The sequence below is a fragment of the Phaethon aethereus genome (assembly GCF_964289735.1).
Source record: "Phaethon aethereus genome assembly, chromosome: Z".
NCBI classification, from domain to species: domain Eukaryota; kingdom Metazoa; phylum Chordata; class Aves; order Phaethontiformes; family Phaethontidae; genus Phaethon; species Phaethon aethereus.
This window is the reverse complement of record NC_138577.1, coordinates 4,183,156-4,206,971: the sequence shown is the minus strand read 5'-3', so window position 1 is coordinate 4,206,971 and position 23,816 is coordinate 4,183,156. Positions and strand designations below refer to the sequence as shown.

The 23,816-nt window shown below is 47.9% G+C and overlaps 1 protein-coding gene across 2 annotated transcripts in view; it reads left to right on the top strand.

The window, feature by feature from the left end:
- LOC309415945 (CBP80/20-dependent translation initiation factor-like) overlaps positions 1–23,816 on the top strand; it is a 114,186-nt gene that overhangs the window by 23,875 nt on the left and 66,495 nt on the right. For both annotated transcript variants that reach the window (XM_082013678.1, XM_082013677.1), the window contains exon 5: positions 1,490–1,565. In XM_082013678.1, the coding sequence (XP_081869804.1) occupies positions 1,490–1,565 (76 nt within the window). The remainder of the gene's footprint in view (positions 1–1,489; positions 1,566–23,816) is intronic.

The following is a 23,816-nucleotide window of genomic DNA, read 5'->3' as shown; positions in this document are numbered from 1 at the left end:
TCCAGTTCAAACAACCCTTTGTAGCTGATATTTTCTCTTCATTCCAGGTATCTCCCAAGCCTGTGTATGACTTGACTTTTTCCCATACTCTAAGAAATTTCCCTACCACCTGTTTGAAACGTGACTGCACAAGCTGCCTATGGTCCTGTCGTTCAGGCTCAGCTGTGCTGCCTGTAGAGGAAAGCTGCCTTCATCCCCCTAATCCCTGCCTCCTCATCCCCTGCCTTTATGCCACAGTCCAGCATCAGACGTTCACCCTGGGACAATCCCCATCATTTCAGATAACCTTTTCCTATGATACTCTTGCCCGTTCTGTACCTGCAACGGGTATTATTTGTCCCCAGATGTTTGATTTGATTTTTCTCATATATATATATTTTTTAATATATATTTTTTATATATACACATGATATATTTTTGCCTTTGTAAATCAAAGTCACTGTTTCATCTATGAGGGAAGGTCAACTGTTGAACACCTCTGATTTTCCATAAATCAATTAGGGTGTTAATTAAATTAAGTATTTTCATTCAGTGCGCTGCTTTTTGAGCCTGGTGCTTTAGCACATGCCATTTTTCTGGATTTTTTCCCCCCCATTTGCTGTAATTCCACCAAGATCTGTTGTTCTCTGACTTCTAGGCACTGATGGCCTGTGTCTGCTTCTATCAGAGTTTCTGTCCTACCTATGGTATTTAACAGTATCTTGTCACTAATTGACCAAAAAATACATTATCATTCTTGCATAATAAACAATTGAGGTGATCTGTTTTCACAAATGCAGAAGGGTGATATTTACTGACCATTTTTTCTTCTTCTGTATCATTACAAACTCTGCATCCAGCTAGTAATTATCTTTGGGGTTTTTTTTTCTCCTTTCTTGATACAAGAAAGTCCTTCAGCTGCCAGCTATGTGTTTGGTCTGTCAGTGCTTGGCTTCTCACCCCAATTTTTTTGTGTTTCAAATCATATGTTTGTATTTATATCGGTTGCCGTTTGCTGTGTGAGATGTATGTTTGTGCTTGTTTGCCGACACCTTTCTCAGCAGGGGAGCTGGATCTCCCGTGGAGACCAGCAAGTGAGCAGTGCTTCAAAGGAAACATTTTTCATTACATTTGTGTCCCCTCTTTTTTTTTCTTTTTTTTTTTTTTCTCCAGGCGGGCTGTGCTTTTGGTTTTGCTTGGTCTGGGAATTGAATCACCCAATGCTACTGCCTTTGGTTTTCTCACTGCTGCCATCACCAGAAGTGTTTGAATGCTGTGGCGGATGGTGCAGGTGGAGAGGACTGAGAAAAGCATTTAATTTTGTATTAATGGCTTTGTGCCCGTGTGGGAGTGTTTTGGAGGCGCAGCATACTTGCTTCAGAGAGCCTCTTTGTTTTCATGAGGGTCCTTTGCAGTAAGAACTAATCTTCCCCGTGTGCCATAATAGAAAATTAACTTTGGTTCCAGCGAGGTTTCACGTGGTTTTGTTTGGGTTTTTTTCTTGCCACAGGCTTGGAAAAGGGAAGTACGAGGATGGTGATGGCATCAACTTGAACGACATAGAGAAGGTCCTTCCAGTGTGGCAGGTAGGTGCTGAGGACATCACCTGTGCGGTGGAGAGCAGCAGCTCCCTGCCATACCTTTCCTTAGGAAACCCTCCACAGAAGTGGGAGAGCCTGCGCTGGGTGCGTTGAGCTGCGGTCTTTCGGGGTTTGTGACGGAGAATTATGCCTGTGGTTTCAGCGAGCCTCGCTGTCAGCCTTAGTGCTGGGCAAGGGCAGTTACCACGTAGGCTTCGCCGGGAGGTGGAACGTTGAGGGCGGTATATGTATACACATACGTATATACACATATATACACATACATGTACACAGGGCTCACATATTTTAGGAAAGGAGATTCTGAAAAGCATCAACCCTCCTGACAGCTCGAAAATGAATTGCTGCCAGGAAGCCAGCAGTGACAGTGTGCTGACCCAGATGTTTCCCCTATGGGGTGGGCGTATGTTTATATGGAGTGGTCATCCACTTGTCTGTTCCTTCAGCCTGTTCCTGCCCCAGATCTCTCTTTACAGCCCAGTTTCAGATTAGACCCACAGTTAAAAAGTCCAGTTGAATAGGTCAGTTTGTCATTTTTCACTTTCCAGAGCCCTAGACCTCAAAGGAGCTGCATGCCCTGGGCTGGGCAAGTTTCTGAGGATGCTCAGCTTGTTTTTGCTGAAGTCTCCTCTTTGCCTCCAGAGGGAAGGACGGAGACATCTCATGTGCTGTGGTAGCGTTACCCTTTTCAGTGCTGACCAAAGAGCTCGCCGGGCTTCTTGCTCATGCATCACGTGAGGAAAAGCTTTGCTCATCCTGTTAACTACGTGGTGATCTGCCTTACTATTTCTTTTGGGTGACCTAGCTGGCATTAAGTACACGAACCAGGGGAAGGAGTGGAGCAGTGCTGCTGACTTTGGCAGGGAGGAGCGCTGCCTGCAGCTGCTTTCTGCTCAGTCTCTTCCATGCTTGGTATGTCTGGACTTTAGGTCACAGGGAGAAAACGTCAGGTTCAGCTGATACAGACCCCAGTAATTCTGCAAAATCAGGTTATTCTCCCTGGGGAATAATTGGAAATGAGGAATCAAACTGTCTTTGGTGCTAGGAGCTGACTTTCTTCTCTAGGGTTTAACTTCTTTTCTAATCAACAGCTGTTAAATAAGCCAGGTCCTCCTGGTCTGGTTGTCATCTCATCCTGTCCTAACACCAGGTTGAGTCCATTGACTCCAGTGGATTAATTCCAATACATATCTTAATATCTAGCTTAATTGTTAGTGTGGCACCTCTAAGGTGGAAGACCTAGTGGGAATGCTGGATTGGATGTTTTGTTTGTGCCTCTGGGCAAACTCGTGCAATGCTGCGTGATCTTGGAGACGCGCTTACCTAGGCACGTACAGTCATATGTGTGTGGGAACTAAGAGCCGGGTAGTTCTGGGTGAGGATTTATCTTGTTCGGCGTTGACAAGTGAAATACTTGCAGACAGCTGGTTTAATCCTGACATATCATTGTTAACTGGATTTGAATGCAATCGTGCAACGCTGACAGTGATTTTGCTGGTCTTTATCCTTTGTTTTAAATGGCTCTGTGGAGCACAGTGCATGGGGACATAAGGGAAAATATTCATGTGAGCCTATGGAAGAAAAATCTTTTACCTTCCATGGGGCTTTCCCACACTGCGGTTATGTTTGTGTCATTTCCTGAAGAAGGGGCTTTTCAGGTTGGAGTTACATAAATTCTTGTTCTGTCTGTGTTTGAGTTCATGGGTTGCTTACAGCAGCCGTGCATGGACGGAGGAGCCGGTCCGAGCATCCTCCAGCGTGACTGAGCCGGTCCGAGCATCCTCCAGCACGACTCAGGTGCAAATGTTTTGCTGCTGAATGTGCTTCAGCAGCTATAGCAGGGTTAAGAGCACCAAGTTTGAGAGAGGTAGCGAGTCTTACTTGCAGGCTGCTTTGGAAATTTGGGTTCCTTTGATGGTGAAGTATGACAGACACAGGACGTGAAGCTAGAACTAATTTCCAGTATACATCCAGGTCTGTATGTGTATCTCTACATAGAGATACGACACCCCTAATGGGTTAAGCAGAATATTCTGGATATCTGGATGTTAATATATATACATTAGTTTTGCTGCTGGAATCATTTTAACAAAATATTGCAAGGAAAGCCTATGACTTTGGCAATTAGAAGATGAAAAAATAAACAAAACTCAAAACAACCTCCCCCCAAACCCTCTTTCTTCATAGCTGTCTGAGGGAGAAATGCTTGTTGCCAGTCTTTTGTTTTGAAATTGGAGAATGTGTGCATCCTGCTCCTCCCAGATGCTGTTGGCTGTCTCTGCAGCATGTTGCGCTCTGCCATCTCGTGGACACGCACAGGCGGGCGAATCCGGCTCCGCTTCGGCGCTGGGCGCAATTTCTTCGGAACAACTGGTGTTTTGAAGCTTCCTCCTGCCCCATCTTTTCAAAGCTCATCTGGGGTGCTTGTTTTTACTGGTAAATAGGCTTTGTTTTGAAAGCTTCATGGCTAGGAGCTCGTGAGGTCATTGCTTTTGGCTCGGCAAAGTGAGCCATAACTTCTTCATCTCTCCTTACTCATGGGAGGCTGTAGTTGGATTTGGGCACTAATTCACCTAAGTGCTGCCAAAAAGTGACTTTGGAAGAAAATAATCATTTGAAGATAAGTATTCCCCATTCATAAGATCTGCTTTTTATTGCACGCCAGGGAGGATCTGTTGTCTGCTGCATTAGAGAGGCGCAGCTCAGATGCAGAGCCAGTCTTCATCATCCTCTCTGTTTTCACCTCAACTAGTTTGTTGGAGGAGACCATGTAACCATCTTGGCGTCATGAAGACGTCACGGGGTGGGCTGAGTCAGTGCATTTTGCTTTTGCTTCCTTTGGCAAATGCTTGGAAAGGCTTTCAGGCTTGGATGTGTCACAGCCAAATGCCCTGGTCCTAGATACGGTCTTTAGACTGTGAGCCCTTGGCAAACTCTACACTTAACCAGAGAAAACAACCCAACGGGTCATGTCCTACAAGATACCTCCCATCGTCCCTTGTGAAGCTGCTGTAGCTCACAAAGGGTAGCTCACAAATGTCACAGGGATGTGCTGTGAATGCTGCTGGACATGAGCAGAGAGTTTCGGGACACATCCCCAAGTAGTTTCTGGACTGGCATCTTGCAGTTTTTAGCTTTCAGTCTGCTGGACTTCTGCCTTCCATGTGGGCCTGCCCTCCTCCGAACTGTGCCTTCGCTGTACAGATGCTCCTTGTCTTGTGTTTTAGGAGCCAGAAATTATGTGGCACTTCTGAAAGGCATACTGGGCTTTACTGGTGCGATGGGGTAAACTTGGAAGACAACACTGATATCGTTTGGTTTGGCATCTTCATTGCCTTGTAGCTCATCTCCTTCCATTTCCTTACTGATTTTTGACCCTTTTTGTCATGTGCTTGGAGTTACAATGAACTGATCGTTTCTCTTCTGGCTATGGTTGTTACCAGCTTCCTTGTTGGATGAGAAACAAGGGAGCAACTCCTTAGGTGAAACGCAGACTCTGGAAGTTGTTCGTGTTCCTCTTAGCACCACTGTATTCCTGACTTAGGAGCCTCAGGCTTAGAAGCACCAGGATTCCTGACCGTCCTGGGATCCCACCTGAAATTAGACACCTACCAGGTGTCACTACCCACTTTCCTTGGGACTCCTGCTCATGGACAAGTATTTTCAAGTCAGACCTTACAATTCAATGTGGAGATCGTGTGAGTAAAGGTGGGACCTGTGCACTGGTCACTTGGGGTTCCTGCTGTAGGAGAGACATGGACACGTTGGGGCATGATTTGTTGCCTCTTCGTGTAGCGGTCTAGAGAAGGTTGGATGTTTCGCATCTGAGGATACCCGTGTCCTTTCCCTGTCAGCTCTGCAAGGAGCCCAGAGGGACCAGCTCACACATGGACTTGTTCAGATATGGTAGATTCCTTAAGAGAGATGAAGCCAACCCCTGGTATCCAGGGGTGAAGGGTGGATCGTGGGTGAGCATATCCTCTGCTGTCACTCTGCATGTGAGGGGAGGAGGTCGGTGTCCAGCACTGGTGTGAGGGCTTGCTCCTGGGCCCTACAGATTGCTGAACCTTCCAGGGTGGTGGTGGCAGGGGACAGGTCTGTCTGGAGTTCAGGGACGGCTCTTTGTTGGGGTGGTGCTTACTATAACCATACGGAGTCCTCATCCTCTCCACGTCCTGTCTTGCCTGCTCTTTCTGCACTACAGGGTTGGACAGTTGTCATTTTAGCCAGCTTGTTAGCCAGCCCAGCTCCCTCCTCTTTCAGAGCCTTGACCACAACAACACGGCCCTCTCTCAGTAGGCTGTTCTGCACCAGTGGAGCTGGGGTGGGCTCATCCCTCTGTCTGGCATCCCTTTCTCTGCCACTCACCAGGTCTAACCCTGACGTCCTTTACGTGCCCACCAAACACTTAGGAACAAGTTGGGGTGGCTCCCTAGGAGACCCAAACTAGGGGAATTTCTTCTCCCCACCCCTAGATCCTGCTGGACTCCATCCAGAGCGTGTAGGCATGGCATTGCTTTCAGAGAAGGTTTCAAGTCTAACAAGCCAGCTTCCCATATCCCAAGGGTCTTTCCAATACTGTAACTGCTAAAACCACTGTGGAAAGTCCCTGACAGGGAGCCAAGGTTTACTTGAGTATAGGTCACAACGAATTGGGAGTCGGATCTCCACTGCTGAGTAAAAAGCTTTTGTTTTGCTGTGACTTACGGTAAGATACAGTCTTTCTGTGATCTGTTTGGGGGTTTTTTTTGCATTTAACCCAGCTGACAATGACCATCTCCTTGGGCTGAGGGGGCAAACTGCCATGGTCACCTGTAAACCCTTCAACATCACTCCCATGTTAGATTTAAGGCCACTGTTGACCGAGGAAGGCAGATGAGACCGTTGCCATCTCCAAAGCACTGGAGAGGAGAGGTCTGGACCAAGGCTGGCTTATCTTCCACACAGGTCACCAGCTCGCAGGTTCTTGCATGGTCCAAGCCGCGGCTCTGGCAGTAGAGCACAGTCACTGTGAGCCCTGAACCGGGTTATAAACCCCATGGATTTTATCGAACATGCAGGAAAGGGGAGATCTTCCAGTGGGTATTTCAGATTATGATGGTCTTCCATATCATATGAAAGACTTACTCACTGCAGAAAGAAAAGACCAGAGAAATGGCCAAGAGCTTTGACGTTTCCATTATTATTATTGTTGTTGTTGTTGTTGTTCAGAGCTGGTTTCTGATTGTAACAAATGAGATGGACTCTCCCTTCTCATGGCTGGTTTTATTTTTCTGGCTGGCACTCAGTTCAAGTAGATTTAGCAAAGGGGGCTCGTAATTTGTGGGGGTCTTCTCAACCTGGTGGGCACAGAGATGCCTTTTTTTATTGTGGTTCCTGGAGCTGGTACTAGTCCAGCTGGGCAGGGTTGGGGCCAGACTGCTCTGTTGTTTGGAGATTGTTGGACCTGTAACGAACTCCTGCCAGGCTGAGAGGCATTGGGTCATCTGGGTTCAGAGACACGGGTTTGGGATGTGCAAGGAGGGTCGGTGGAAAGGGCGAGGGTGGCTTACATTGCAGTTCCGAAGGTTGGCTGGGTGTTTGGTGGCCGAGGGGACAAAGCTGGTGGCAGAGGGGAGCCCTGCAGCACTAGAGGGCACTGTGGCCTCGCTGCATGGCCCCGAAACACGGCTTGGTGCAGCTGAAACAAGAGGCTTTTTCCAAAGGCTTTTTCCAAGCAGAAACTTCCCTCTGCGCTGGCTGCGTCTTGCACCCTCCTGTGCCGGATCGTGCTGCTCTCCATCCCCCTGTGCCCACCTCGGGCTCGGGGTGCACGTCCAGCATGGGGGACCCTGGAGAGGAAAGGTGTTCCTCTGCACCAGGGGCTGAATTTGCTTAGCACTGTGCATCGTCGTGAGCCTCAAAGCAGATGGAGGCCCTGAGCAGAGCGACGTTAGAACTGGAGGTGACTGTGAACACCTCCTCATTGTTGCCTTGTCCAAGCACCACAACCCTGAGGGCAGCTCCTGCCTAGGGGTTAGACATGCCCCACAGCCCAGGTCTCCCTCACGTGCATCGTGACACCTCCCCGACTCCCCTTGGAAATCCCACTTTTGCAAATGTAATCCTCAACTCTGCGTATTTGCTATGGGTTGCTCCGGCAGGGGTCAGTCCGAAGGGATGCTCCTCACACCAAGGAGCGGTGCCAGATGTGCTGAGGGGTCCTGCCTTTCTCCAGAAGATGCTGCTGCCCCATCAAATGTAGGATTTTCCTCTCTGAACACCCATGTTTCCATTTGTCCATCTGTCCCTGTCCCCCGTCTAGCCTGTTGTCCCCACTCCACTTTTAAGGACATGCTAATCTCAGCAGGAGGGAGATGAAGACCATGGTGGTGTCCACTGCTGGACTCTGTTCCTTAGACCCCAGTTTACCAGGCACTGGTTTGTGCTACAAAAAAAGGATGAATAATGGGATTTTGGCTGCTTTGCAGCTTTTCCTTGGGCCAGGTTGATGGAGGGGTAGACACGAAGCAGCTGAGTGGCAGGACTAGGCTGGACTTACCAATAGGAGGTGGTGGGGTTTGGGTTCACGGTCAGGGTCTGCAAGGAGATGAGAGAAGAGAATGGGAGAGCTGGATGGATAATTCCTGGGAGGACGATGAAGGAAGACCCTCTATTTTGCTTTTAAGGAGTTCACAAGTAGCTTTAGAGCAGAGAACTGCAGTTTTCTGTGGAATTAACTGACCCGGGTACGGAGACTTGTACTGGGGTATAAATAACAACCTGATAGGCATTTGGGGCTCAAAAATGTCACCACATTGAACTCTGGCTTAAACACACCAGAGAACAGCACAGGCTTTTCTCAGCCTTATAGCTGACTTCCCTTTCAAAAAGGTTTGCTTTTGTGCAGCTATATCATACCCAAAGCAAGCCAGAAAGGTTTTGTTTTGATTTTTTCCCAGTCCTTTCTATAGACTGGAACACACAACTCCCCTAAATCCTGCCTGAATTTTAACTTCAGAATAGTGTTACATCTTTTTCTCCCTCGTTTTCCCAGAGGATTCATTAGAAACCTGAGAGAGCTTTTGCTACACTCCCTTGAATTTGCTGAATATTTTCCTGAAGCTGGTTGTGGAGTAATGGTTAAGTTAAAAGAAGTTATTAAAAATAGCAGAGGAAAAAAATCCAGATTTCTAAAGATCCCAAATAAAAACTCGATGTCTCTCTGGTCAAGCAGCTATTTCTGCTGGCTTGGCTATTTCCACGTCCTAATCCCCTTCCCCGCTCTCTGTGAAAGACCTGAATTTTTAATAAAATAAGGGGAAGGAAGGAATTTTCTCTCTAAAAAAAAATAGACATACCGCAGGACCAGAGAAGAGAGACGTGCATACATCCCCGTTGGCAGAGGGACCTACAGAGCCTAGAAATATGTTGCGCTCTCAAAATCCTGCTAATGGGGGATGTCCTTGTCCCCTGCCTGACAAAATATGAAGTTAATGTTTCCTGTCACATTAAAAAATTTCTTCTTAACCAGAAGATGCTTCCCCCTGCCTTTCTGCTGCCTTTCCTCTGATGTTATGAAAATAGAAACCGATACAATAAATGAGACCAGAAGTTCTTAAAATGCGAATTTCCTGCCCAGAGGCAGCAGGTAAGTGAATGCCGTCCAGCTTGGGGAGATGTATATATAGCTATGGGTGTAAATATAGGTATTTAGTGGCAGGATAAGTGTTTATTGGAATCCAAGATGGTTTAGTTAAAGATTGTCCTTTAAGTGGGAAATTTATTACTGCACACGACGCCTGGATGTCTCTTCCGCAGGGAAAATAAAGACTGTTTATGAAGGGAATTAAATGATGTCCTTGCCTGCAGGACCCCGAGGTCCTTTCTAGTCCCGCATTCGTATTGTCCCTCATTTTATGATTTTAAAAATACGTTTGGGGTTGGTTTGGGTTTTTTGAAGATACTCCATGAACTTCTCTGATGGCTCTAAAAATGGCAAGCGCTTGGCTGTATGCGTGCCGGCACTGTCGGTGAAACTCTGTGCTGTCCCCAAAATGCCTTTGCTGGATGGTGGTGTTGAAGGATTTAATCGGGGCTAATAGAAATAGCGAGAGGAATGTGGTCTCCACACCTTCAGCCACACGATGCTCCCCCAGTGTCCATGTCTCCCAGGGTTATTCTGCTCTGCCCTTCACCTGCTGGTACCACTGTGGAGAAACTCCTCATTGTTGGCTTGCTTTCTTTTTAATTCTTTTTTTTTTTTTTTTTAATTCCTGTAATGTATGAGCAGAGAAACCACTGGAGAATGATAAAGCTTCATTTCTTCCTGCTTTTGTGACATGCTTGATTATTTCGTTTCTCATTGTATATTCTTTTGAGGTGCCTTGTCCGAACGGAAAGAAAATATGTATGCGTATAGAGGCCGTTTGTTTCCCCTTCGCTGGGCAAAATAAGCCCCCGTGGCTGGGCAAAATAAGCAGGTGTCACGTAAGATACTTCTTTAAGTATCTAAGATACAAGGATTGCTTCTGCTTGCTGGTGCTGCAGAGGGAACTGCCGACACTTACTCCATCATGTGCCTGTGAGCAACATTATTTGATAAAGCTGGTGGGTTGCATATGCCTTCGTTTGGCCAGCCTTCCTCTTGGGGCTATGAATAAATACAATATAAAAATATGTGTTCCTCAGGGGTGGGTTGCTGCATCTTTACTAGATAAGAATGAAAAGGTTTGGGGTCAGTAGTTGGATGGATATGGTTTGAAGGAACAGTGGGAGAAATGGCATGCCCTGTCCTGTTGTCTGGTGGTCGCTCTGCAATGATAGTCTGGACCGAAGCCAGTTTTTAAGAGTCAAATATGAAGAACAAATTTGCATTTGTTGTAATTTAAAAGAAAACATGAGTCCAGGATGATCTGGAATCTCTAGGTTTCCAGCCTGGTGAAGGTCCTGCAGCTGGACCTCCTGCAGATGCAGTGCCCCATCAGCTACGGCTGTTGAGCCCATGGTCAGTGAAAGCTTGGTTTTCCAAAAGCAGAGGGCTGGGGTGGGCTTGTTTTAAAGCTTTCTTCTTGCGTTGGTCCCGTCCACATTGCTGGATCCATGGAGCTTGTTCAGCCCCACAGCTCAGTTCCATGGTACCTCTGGTGAGGACAGCACTGGGACATGTTGAGGAACTTCAGAGTTGCCTGTGGTTGTACAGCCAGCTCAGCCTAAAGGCTATGGAGAACCAGAGAGGACCTGGGGGCTAGGCAGGTGACCATGGATTATGGTTGGGCTTGTAGATGCAACCAGCGTGCTAAAAAATCATCTCTTTGCATGCAAATGTTGATCTGGAAGCCCAGTGATGGGTTTCAGTACCTGGATTGCCGGGGCAAAGTTTCCACTAATAGACTTACGCTTTATTTTGCTTTCGGTGCATATCAGCCCCTGCTTAAGTCCCTCAAGGCTTTGGGAGCCGGTGTGGTCCCCGTGCTCACCGTGGCGTTGCTGCCTGGTGGCGGCAGCATCCCAGCAAAACAGGTCACCGCCCTGATGGGCAGAAAGGCGAAGAGTCAAACTCATACTACAATGGTGTTTCAGACAGAAAGAGCAAAGAGGGTAAAAAAATACCCTGACCATTGGTGTGAGAGTGGCCACCTTGTCGTACAGTCACAATATTGTTTTTCTATTAACTTTTTTTTTTATGGTTGGCTTAACAATTAAAAGGCTACGCTGCACTTTGGTTTTTCCAGTCTGCTGCATCGTGTGACCCTGGTGACTCCAAGTTAAACCTCATTATATAATGGCGGGGTGTTTTTTTGGAAAACCTCCATTTAATCCTTTTGGAGCAGAATTTGCTGGTTTTGTTTTCTTTCCTATCGTCGTCTCGCTTCCCCCCCGCCTACCCCTTCCCCAGCGGGCGCATGCTGGAGGCGTCAGTCTGGGAGCAGGGTCCTTTCTTCCTTTCTTTTTTTTTTCCCCCCCAAATCTGCAGAGAAAGAAAAAAAAAAGGTTTATTTTCGTTTGCTTGGGTTACAGCGCCTTTCCCCGCCGTCGGGGGGAAGGACTACGTGATGTGCAGCAGGTATTTTGTGAATGGAGCACAACCCTGTGACTCCCTGTCGCTTGACCGAAGGGGGAGGCAGGGGAAAGAGAAAGAAAAAAAAAAACCACAACAAAACAAAAAACCACCACCCAGTGCCTCCATCTGACTCGTTTTGGCTGGAAAACTTTTTCAGCGCCGTGATTCTTAAGCCAGGAGGAAGCTTTCTTCTGGCCCAAGAACAATAAAGGGGTCAGCAGCCTGATCCTCCCTCCTACACCCTCTTCCTTCCATTGTGAGGGGTCTGTGCAAATATTCCAGGCTGCTTCTGCTGGGGCCTGAGGGACCTCAGCAGCACATGTGACATTAAAGAGAGACTCTGCAACCTCAGTAATCCTGAGCTGCAAAAAGAAAAAAAGAAAAAAAAAACAAAATGAAGTCTCCAAGGTGTTCTCTTTCTCCTATAGCCTTGTGCTTGGAGAAGGTACCGATGGGTATTTCTCACGGTGGGGTAAACCTGTCCCCTTACCGTGCGTAGGTACTCCTCCACAATGCCACGGCAGCATCTTCCCCAGCGCCTGCTCAGCAAATGGCCAAATCCCCACGGCGGGTAGATGAACCCTCCTGTCTCATCAGCCCTTGACCTCCTCCATTTCTCTGGTTGTCCAAGATGGGGAATTTCTGCTGGTCTCATAGTGCATGTGCAAAGCCTGTGTGCTGGTGGTGTATGGTCTCCAGAAATGGTCTCCAGAAAGGATGGGATTGAAAGAGGCACAGCTGCTTGCCATGTTGTGCTTGCTCCAGGGATTGACCACCATCTGGCAGCACCCAGGTTTTCAAGTCAGCACCTTTAATGACGTGCCTGCTACTCCTCGGATGCGTATCACAGACCGTGAAGGTCTGAGCCAGCAATCCCTGGAATAAAAGGTCTTTGGAGAAGTGCTATGGGGCCTGACCCACAGCAGTGTGCCCACCAGTCCTGTCCATCATTAAGGCAGCCTGCATCTCTCTGTTGGGGGAGGTTGTACCCAACTCAGATGGCAGCTGTGGTTTCTGTGATACTTCTTGTGAATCCAGAGTAGTCGCAAAATTGTAGACCACGCTGAGTTCTGCCACCGTGAATGGTGACACTTTTTCTAGGTGGCATTTAGTATCTGCCAGGCTAGATACCGCCTACCTTCCCCAAGGAGAAGCTGGGACCTGTGGCCTTCTGTGAGAAGGCAGGTTCAATGCCGTAAGCCGTATTGTGCACTGAAGACCTGATTCATTTGCCAGAGGGAGAGTGGATGATGCTCATCAAATTGTAAGAACCCACCTCTTTTTTTTTTTTACACAATAATCAGCTAATAGCATGTGTGACCTCCTCTCGCGGTGTTGCAGCTTGTTGGACCTTGGCACCAAGCAGTCGCATGAATCATGATGGTGATTTTGCCGTAAGGCAGTTCCTGTCGTTATTATCTCCTTGCTGTGTTGATAACGTTTTGGTGGTGATGGTCAGGATTTCCTCGCACTACAGAGCTTTCCTGAAGACCAGCTCTGCGAGCGGTGGAGGAAGTAGCCGTTACAAGATTGCTCCCGGCTGCTGAGAACTGGGTGGCTGACTTCAAACGTACGTGCGACCTGACATGATCCGAAGAGCACCGCGGCAGCTCTTCTGTCCCCCCATCCACTTTGTTGGTGCAGGCGGGTGGGAGCTCCTCTTCTTCTGCAAGTGCTCCGAGGGCTGAAGCAAGTCCAGACCTGGCTATGGAAAGCTATCAGAGACCAGAACCCTGGCAAGGGAATTGAGGGGGATAATGGTCCCATGTCTTACTTGAAATCCCGAGGGCATGGTTGGAACACTCATGACCAGGGAGAAATTCAGGGTCTCACACCCACCCGTCTGGTAGTGCCACAGTGTGGGATCCACACACACTGCGAGGGTCCTTTAGATGAAAGGAAAACTATTTTCAGTCCAATTTATAAATGCTTCGGCAAACAGATATGTTATTTGAATTATTTTTTTTCCAAATGCCTGTGTTTGAAGGTAAAAGCAAGCAAGCTGCGAGTTCTTCTTTCAGCCTTGGTATTATGCTGCTTTTCTCCTGGTACTGGAGGAGTTTGCTGATCTTTACATACAGCACTTAGCTCCAGGATTTCAGTGGTGTTTCCAAGCAGCATAGCACGCAGGTAATAAATGATAATTACAGAAGCTGTGTTGACCTTGGTGGAGGACAGGTGAAGTGTGACAGACTTCCAAGATACAGCTGCTCTTCCTCGTCTAGAAGAGGAAATAGTGCCCAGCTGCCCATGGCCAGTGAGGCCACAAAAATCCATCGCAAGTAGCTCCAAGGGTTGCAAGTGTACATAAGGCTGGGAACCTGCTGCATTAGAGGTGGAGCTCCTTGACTACTTGACCATCCTGCCATTCCTGTCTGAAGTGGAAGCAGATCGCCTTGTTTGGCTTCGTACTTGCCATGTCTTTTCATGCTGTGATTTGCATACAGGACAGGACTTGAATTTATTCTGCCAGTCTTCAACTTCTAGAAGTTATTGGTTCAGGAAGGGCAAGGCTGCAGTGCAGCAGCTGATGGCCATGCTCTTCTTCTGGGAGGTCTAAGGTAGCTTTCCTGACATGAGGTCGGATCGAAAGAGGTGTTTTGGCTGCACAGAAGTCCTTCTGCATGTGTTGCAGTGAAAATTTATGATCTAGTGATCACCTAGAGTTGTTTGCAGTTTGGATGGAGTAATCCAGGCTTCTTTCACAGGTAGTTTTCCAAAGGTGCTTGATTATTTAGTGCCATTGCCATGCACAGCATAGGCAAATCAGATGTTCATGCCCTGGTGGGAAGGACCGACTGTTCAGGAGCAGATGATAATGCAGCAGAGGATGGTTAGAAGTGAGTTGGATGGGGACGGGTAAGGGATGGGAATGGGACTTGGTGATGTTCCATTAGTCCACTGTCAAGTCTGGGCAAGTTGCTGCCGCTTGATGAGAGCAGTCCTGTTTCTGGAGAAATCAACAGCAAATCTGAATCATCTGTGTCCAGGTTTCCAATCTTCGGCTCATCTGTTTTGTCTATACCTTCCAAGTCTTGCCTGTGCTGCCTGTTTGGAGTGATTGCCGCTCCGTGCTGAGGGCTTTGTCTCTGCGAGACCTGCGCACGTGCCCACAGCCACCGAGGTCCTAGCATGGGTAGATGCAATTGAAATAAAGTTAAAAAGCTCATATGAAAGGGCATGCAGGTGATCTCCAGCCCTTTAGAAGCTGTGTGGCCTCTTGGGTCCAGAGGAGGGCCACAAAAATGATGGAACATCTCTCCTATGAGGACAGGCTGGGAGAACTGAGGTTCATCAGCCTGGAGAGGACCAGGCTCCGGGGAGACCTCATTGCAGCCTGCCAGGGCTGAAAGGGGCTTAGGAGAAAGATGGGGACAGACTTTTTAGGAGGGCCTGTAGCAGTAGGACAAGGGGTGACAGTTTTAAACTAAAAGAGGGCAGATTCAGACTAGATCTATGGAAGAAATATTTCACAGTGAGGGTGGTGAAACCCGGGCCCAGGTTCCCAGAGAGGTGGTAGATGCCCCATCCGTGGAAACATTCCAGGTCAGGCTGGACTGGGCTCTGAGCACCCTGATCTAGGGTGCCCCTGCTCACTGCAGGAGGGTTGGACTAGGTGGCCTTGAAAGGTCCCTTCCAACCCAAACCGTTCTGTGATTCTATGATTGGAAGATTCCCCGTTGGGTGCTGCACTTTGCTACAGGGGAGAGTATGGTGGTTTCATGAATTTTGTGTTGCCACATGTCTCTTCTTCCCCTGCATGTCCACCAAAAGGCTTTTCGGATCTTAACACGTGCAGAGCGCCACATCCAGGGGCCAGGTTCAAGGATGCTCCTACCCTGGGAGATGAGGACTGTGGTAGCTGGGGGTTTCTGCTGGAGCTTTAAGGAGTCTCTCTGGGTTGGGGCCATGTACAATAGGAACAGTCATCAGCCTCATCTTACGTGCGCCTTGTCTCACTGGTTAGGATCGTTTCCCCCGTGGAAACCGTCAAGAATTTCCGTTATTTCCTTTCCTGAGGCTTTGTTTGGGTGGGGATTTCTGGAAGGTATTTCACAGGCAGGTATAATTAAAGAAAGACATGCTTTGCCTGGAGGCTAGACAAGGTTTCTTTAAAGCCAAGCCTTTAGCATGGTGGTAAAACAGAAACCGTTTGTTGCCTGGTCCGATGGAGGGGAGGTTGGGGAAAGGGGGGAGCTAATCAGCTGGGAATCATCCCAGTTAAATGCTGCACACCAGGGCTAAGGCCCTTATCCAGCAAATCCTTGAAATATGTGCTTAATTTTAAGTCCCCCTGACTTCAATCTGTTTACTTTTGTGCTTAACTTTAAGCATGTGCCTAAGTGCTCGGCTGGCTGAGGGCCAAGGCAAATAGTAGACTTAGGAGCAGATTCGCATAAAGTAAGTGCTTTACAGGACTGAAGTCCCCTGGGACAGCGGATGCTCTAGCAGGTCTGGGATGATGGAAGGGGACAGTGCTGCATATCCCAGCTCTGTCAAGTTTTTCAGCATCAGGTACCACGGACCTGGGGACGTGCTGGCCTTACAGGGAGCATCTTAACAGTGTAGTCTCTAAACGGGTACCTTAATTTCAGTGTCTTAATTTTGCTGTTGTGAAGGCATCAGCCTCACCTGTAGCCTTGTATAAACCACAAACACAGTCTTCGAAAACAAATATAATCTTTTTCCTCTTAACTGAGAGAAGGGAACCCTTTAGTGGGGGAAAATAGCCTTGATTTTATCATCAGAAGAGGAAGGAGAGCAGATTATATGACCTGACTAATAAATCTTCATAGGAATTTGCGTGGCTGCATTAACACTTACAACAAAAAGGACTCCTCTATTAGCACAAGCTTTTGTAATGGCTTTATCTTCTTCTTTCCTGTTCCAAGCTAATTCCTGAAAGCCTTCTTTTAATCCCCCTTTTGCTCATCCAGCCTGGACTTCTTAGAATGGCAAAGGGTTATTTTTCTTTTTTTTTAATCTATGAATGACAACGCTTAAAGCTAATAATTGTAGCCGTGGCACTCACGAAAACGAAAAGCCACCATCAGAAAGCAAGATCTGTGTTTTTTGGAAACGCCACTACCAGGGGTTAAGGGAAATCTGCAGCTGGAACAAATACAGCGCTCGTCTAACTTCCTCAATAACTCTGCTGGGGGAGCAGGCAGTTGCCAGACGAAGGAAGCGTGGTTAGCCATCGAGTCTTTGAATGCAGCTCCATTTCCCCCTCAAACCCATGGAATTTATATTAACCTCCAGCTTTTCTTAGCTGGTGGGAATTTTTTTTTTTTTTTTTTTTTTGCATGAGGAAGAGCCTCACTTCTGTTGCTTTGGTTTGTCAGAAGAGCTGAGGAGACTGTTCTGCTCCTCGCAACGCATTCTTGCTGGCGAAAGGCCATGGATGTTAACTGAATAATTTTGAGCGTTGATAAGGAGAGAAAGGCTGAGGCTGCCAAGCGCAGAGACGCAGGCGTTTGAGGACTTGGTTTCGGGAAGGGCAGGCTTGAGCCATCCCAACTCTCTGGGTTGTCTCCAATCCCGGCAGAGATACAGGCAGGAGGAAGGACCCCAAGCACCTTTAGCATCTTGTACGCGGGTGTAACTATATACAGTGGGCAAAGACCAATATGCCGGCGAGAATGTCTAAAACCGCTTTAACGCTAAGGTACTTGGCTACCTAATTTAGGGCTGTAGGGAGACCCACAGGGAGCTACCCAGGTGAGCATGGAGTGTAGCGTAGGAGACCTCGTTTTGCGTCCCGGGGTTGCCACAGGGTCCCTGCGTGGCTTCAGAGCCACCGTGAAGGCATAGCATCTGTAGGATGATTATGGCTGCGGTGCTGACAGTGGCGGGCGGGGATCCTGGACTGAGAAGGGAGCTGGCTGAACGGACGTAGGGGATGTGCTGCTTGCCAAAATTCCCGTCTCTCCTTGGTAGCGAGCAGTTTGACGGCCGCTTCCAAGTTGCTCATAAAGCGGTGCAGTGTGGTTTTCCTGTCGTGCCCCTTTCTGCTCGTTGGTCATGCCGTTCTTGGTGACCGCTGTCTCAGACCCTTCCCAGCTTTTGGACCTGAGCCTGTCACATGGGCATGATCCTGCCAGCAAGAAGAGCACCGAGGAAAGTAGAAAGGAGCTAAAAAAGCCCTAGCAAGGAGGGGCAACATGACCTGAGACATCCTGGTAAGCAAGGTCTTTGGTGCTAGTTGCTTGGCACATGAAAATAGCCAGGAGTTGGATTGTTTTGTTGAGTTTTGGTGCTGATTCTTCTTTGTCCCTGCTTGGGTCTGATGAAACACCTGAAGGTACATCCTCTTGGGCAACATGAAATGAATTGAAGTGGCTTCACCCAGCTCCTGGCAGTCATCACAAAAGCAGCCATAACTCATGCTTTTACTGTCAGGAAAGCTGGTGTTTGATACCTGTGTCTCTTTGCAGTTGTTGTGGTTGAGGTTCAGCCTTTGCAAGACGCAGGAGAGCAGATACAGCTGTCTTGCTGCCTGTCCTGTAGCAACTTTGGATAAAAACCAGTTTTTCAGGAATTTATTTTGGTTGACATGGCAGATCTATTTCCAAATGTCACATTTGGAGACTTCTGTAAAGCAGCTGCAAACATGCTTTTCTTACTCATCCTCATTTTACTGTTCAAAGTAGCCCATGGCTCCCAAAGGTCTGCAAAGCACTAGTGGAAAACCACCAGCATAATTAATATATGACCTGATATGATTGATACTCTGTGGCAAGTGCATAATGTTTTCTGTGCTTGTCCCTGCATTACAACCCATTACAGCAGGAGGAATCTTAGTCCTCAATGGATAAAAGGAAAATCCTGGGAGGGAGCAGATGGACACTCAAGAAGCAGTTTCTTCTACCCAGGTACAAACTGCCGGTAACCTAGCAAGGAGAAAGTCAAGCCCTTGTGTTGCACAGCCCACACTCCTGCAAAGGAATGGGACTTTTCAAAGGGAAGAATGAGGCTTTTATGGGATTAAAATGGCGTTTGCACATTGGGGCATTTTCCGAGCAAGGGTGGCTGTGACATGGGATCCTCACTTGCCCTCTCTGGGTTGAGCTAGACCAAGCAGGGACTTCAGAAAGGAGAAAAAACATTTCTTTGTGGTATAGTCCAGGGGAAAGTGCCTTGGCGGTGTCTTCAGCCAACTGTAAACAGGAATACTTGTTGTGTGAAAATGTTTCCAGCTCAACACGAGGGGCTTGGAGAAGGAAAGGACAGTGATATTCTTTACAGCTTGCTTCAGCCGTGAAGGTCTATGAGAAAGGTCCACTGGTGGACCAAGAGGGGCTGCCACCACCATGACCATATTAAAGTTGATGGCAAAATTCCCTTTTGCTTTGGTGGCACAGTGTGTGGATCGCCGTGATCTGGATCATGGCAAAAAATGCTGGCTGATTTGTTAGCTATTGCCTGCGATCTTGGGGTATTACGAAACATCATGCACTTGGAAGGCCTCCAACAGGAAGTACCAAGGGCTGAGCGGTGAGGAAGTTCTCCTAGCACCTCTGGATCTACCCACGTTAAGAGAAAAGAGAAGCCACCTCTTGTTTGTAAGGTTATGAAGTTATCGCTCTGCAAAGTTTCATCGCTGTTGAACTGTCCCAACTCCTGGGAGCTTGCATGAGCTAGAGCTCCTATGAGCTAAAACCCTGGTCCACCGAAAAGGTGAAGATTTGTGGGACCCTGGTTCTGGGGGATTGCACAAATGCACATGGAAAACACGCAATCTTTTGTTAATAATAAGGGTGAAATGAAAATATACTTGGATACGGCCCTTACCTCCCACTGAGAGTGATGCTGAGGTTCGAGGTGAGCACACCCAGCCAGAGGAGGCTGCACCGACACTGGGGATAGCACAAAGCTTCAATAGACCCTCCAGCTTAGAGGGTGACCTGGGCTCTGGTCTCAAACTCCCTGATGTCCTATGGGGCCTGTTTATAGGTCACCTTAACAATTCATCAGGGAGGTCCCTATTCTGCCTGCAGGTCTCTTCCTTGTGACACCGTCCACCACAATGGGGAGGTGCTGAGGGTGGGTGGTGAATGAAGGGTCCTCCTGCCATCTCACCTGCCAGCTTCATCTCGGCTGGAGAGGCATGGTCAAATGGCACATCGAGGTGCACAAACTGAGGAGTGGTAGGCTTTGAAGGAGACAAGAGACGGGGAAAACTAGACTGGGGAACGTGAAAAATATAGAGGAAAAGTATACTTTAAAGAAATGCAAGGTCCCAGAGGGACTGAAATAGCTCGAATTGCAAATATTCCCATAGCAACCTCATAACACTCGTAAGTCCCAGCTAAAGCAATTCTTCCCTCACCCCCAAAACTAGCACAAGCCAAGGAAAGTGTAGGAAAAGCTTTTCAGAGCAGCGCAGCCCTTTCTCAAGATGAGCTTGGGCTACCTGGACAGACCGCAAACTGAATACCAGGTGTGGTGCCTCCTGGTTGCAAGTGATGTGCGTGGTATTTATTCCCAGTATTAGCTCAAAAAGACTCCTTTTTCCAGGGAAAAGCAAACCCAGGCCACCAACACTATTTGTTTTAATGATTCTTTAAATATTCTGCATTTAAGGACTCCAAGCAATGGTGTGGTTATATCTGTATTTACTGCATAAATGTATTTATTTGTGGATGGGATGCTTTACTGCTGACAGTAAGGTTTGTTTTTAAGCCTGACCGGGGTAGAGGAAATACATACAAATAAACAATAAACCTAAACAACACTAAAATAACATCAGTTAAAACAATTACAGTTACTTCCACTTGTGAAGTATTGTTCCCATTTTGCTATAACATGGGAAAAAACTCCGTTTCCTAAGTCGGCTTGTAACTGATTTTGGATTTGCGGATTCTTGTAACAAAAGGGGATTTCTTTTGTCTGTTATTTATACTCTTCCTATGGCACCGTGAGTCCGTGTCGGTGTGTCTGGAGCACCCTGTTTCAATGCAACAGCGAGGGGAGCCTGGAGCAGCGTTTCCAGCCTGTCCCCGTCTCGGCGGCTTAGCCGGGGCTCGGTGGCACTGGTTGGGCTTTTCCTGCCTGCCCCTGCCCATCCTGGCCGCACTGATGTGCACGGGTGTGTTTGCAGAGGCAGTTCCTCCTAGGAGACTTTGTCCTGGATTTTGAAGTTTTATTATCTCTGAATTATGTATAATTCAGGAGCTATGGGGCTGAGAGTTAAAAATAGACCCTGGAAAATTCGCTGTCAGTAATCAGCAGAAGGCACTGAGGAAGGTTCGGGGTTTCACTTGGGATGCTTTACCTAATTATTCTAATGCTTTAATTGCATTTGCATCCTTGACCCCGCACGGGGAGTTTCATGCTGGGTTATTCTGCCATTCTCTGTGTCTTTTGTTTCATCCCAGAGCTGGCTGCAGTGGGATGAGGTGGGACAGCTTAGCTGCCAGCAGGTATTTCACACCACCAAGTATTTAATGCCATTTTAAATGCTGTCTTCCCTCTAGCTGGGTGTCCGCTCCCTGCGATAGCAAACTCCAAGGAAAGGTGGCAGGAAGATGAGGGTGTAAATGATACTTCTTTGAGTCTGGGACTGCATGTGTAGAGTCTGTAATTCGTTAAAACGCCCACCATTTTCATGAGAGGGAACGTATAGACCAGCGTTAATGCTCAGCAAGTAGGCGTCCAGGAGGTTGCATCCTTGGGACGACGTGGGAGGGCAGAGCCCTATGGGGAATAGTGTGAGTGTTTTTAATGATAACTAAAAGTGGTGTTTAGCTGTGATAGTCCTGATCACTGTCACAGCCGTCGCTCCTCTGTGCTCCCACCTTTTTTTTCCGAAAGAGTCTCCACCGAGGCATGCGTGCTGCAGCTACGCATTCAGCCTTTGCTGGCAACGTATGATTTATGGTGCGCTCCCCAAAGATGCATTTAATCAGGAAATCCTCCAAACTGGGACGTGTCCCAAGAAACAACTTCCTATGCCTCCTCTTTTGAGGCATGTTGCGCCATGCCATGATTCATCGGGCAAGCACATCCTACTGTCAAGGTCCCACACAGCATCCCTCCTCTGCTGTGAGACTTGTCGGATCTGTGGTGACAAAGCTGGAGGAGTTTTGTTCTTTTTCTGGCTCCTGGGTGGCTGGAAACTAAGTCCTCTTTGCCAACCCTATAGTTTAATATAGCCTTGGCTCCAATGATGGAGGTTGAAGAAAGCATCCTTGGAGGTGGCCAGGACCCATGTGTGCTATGTTTGCGGGTGAGGAGTGATGGGAGACCCACAACTGTGAAGTGCTGTAAGAATTTACCTGCCTTTTATAATGGGTGAGGAGTATTTTGGAAAATGGTTGCACTTTCTATTCCATTGATGTTGAGCACCGACTGATTCTTTATTCAGAAACAACTATTATTATAAGCACCTTCCAGGAAAAATGAATAGCTTGCAATTTGAAGGAACAGATTTATCACTTAAATTTTAAGAGAAGAAATCATTTCCAGGCAGCTTCCTGACATTGTTTGGTATTCTTCCATGGCTTCCAAAGCAGGTCAAGGCTTTGGTTTGTGCCTCAGACCTCTTCTTTCAAGAGGTAAAAAATTCCCCTTGTGTAAGAGAGGAGAGTGGGTGGCAGACCAGTGCTGTGGGAGTTCCTGGAAGGGGAATAGGCAACAGCAAGTGGCCTCCAAGGAGGTGGCTCTGCTGGAAGGGCCCACAGGACTTAGGTGTGTTAATAAATGCTGGCCTTGGGTGGGTAGAGGTGATGGGGATGATGCCGGTGGGGACGTAGCAACGCCTTTGCCATGTTTTTTGTGTGCAGTTGGATGGCTGGGATGGTTGTAATGAGTACTGGCACGTTCAACTCCACAGGCACCACGAGTGTGAGACCAGCACAATAAAAGTTAAATATATCTGCAGCTCTGTGCTGTCCCGGACTTTCCTGCCACGGATAATCCATCCCATAGGCAGATGAAAGCCTTGTCACGGGCTGTTGCAATTCACGGGGTTGGTTTCTGTGGATCATTTCTGTAACCACAATATATTTATTTTTTCAACCTTGGTATTTCTGTTGTTGGCTTTGCACAAGCAGATGGGGCATCTTTGGGGCTGCCATGAACCCAGCCCCACCTCACCCTTCCCACCTCCCCAGAAAATAAATCCCACCCTGAACTTTGTGTGCAATAAAACTGAACAAAACTCCCAGTGCCTACCTCAGGCCTAATAACCTGTTTGTTCAGTTCAGGCCTGCTGCAACCATTTGTTTAAGATAAGCAAGGGTGGAGATCTTTCTTGAGGGCACAAAAGGCTCTTGAGATAAAGCTATGCGGGCAGACTGATCCTGCGATATGGCCGAATCATTTCTTTTCCTTCTCTCATCACCCCAGCACTGGGTTTTTCCATCAGTCTGGTTGCTTTTCCCAACCTTTTGTTTGCTCTTGGGGTTTCAGTGTTTCTGTTTGGCCTTCGGGCATCTTTGCCTGCTTGACCATCACGGGCTGGAAGTGTTTCTGCTGCATGGGGACCGTCTGCAGAAGAGGCTGAATGAGTGGATATGAGTGAAGAGAGTCACTTTGTGGGGTGAGGTTTCACATCTGAAAGTCAGGCTGCATTAGACATGAAGACCACAGGGATGAAGCAATGAACCCTAACCTCTCATAGTTGCTAGCGTCTTTGTGAAACGCCCATGAATTTGGCCACCCCAGGCAACAGTTGCAGTTGAGATGTAGAGAAGCAGAGGGGAAGGAAGGAAGGAAGGAAAGTGTAACTTGGTCCCAAATAGGACCGTGCCTGTTGTTGTGAGATGCTGAAGGAATCGCTGGGGTTTGCTGCTACAGGGTGGTCACAGAAGGACCAGCAGCAGCAAACCCCCCTGCCTTGTTTCTGCTTAGCTCCTGGTGGTTTGCCCTGTGATTTACCATCACCAGTAAAACACGCAAAGCTGCTGCCTCCTTCCCGCTTCTTCAGCTGATGCTGCTGCAGAGGAGGCATGAGAAAAACCATAGCAAAGCTCCTGCTCATAGCAGGGTAGCTGTAAAACCAACCATTTCCCTCCTCTGGTCCTTCCCCTCTTCCTCGTGTCTCTCCTAGGCCAGTAGCCCACAGGTTACTGGGCCGAGATGTGGGGTGGGATGGCTGAGGAGAGGGATGTTGCTGGGGATGGGCAGGTATAGGTGGGGGGCGAGGCAGAGGCTGCTGCAGATTGCCAACAAGATCTTGAAAGCTTTTTATT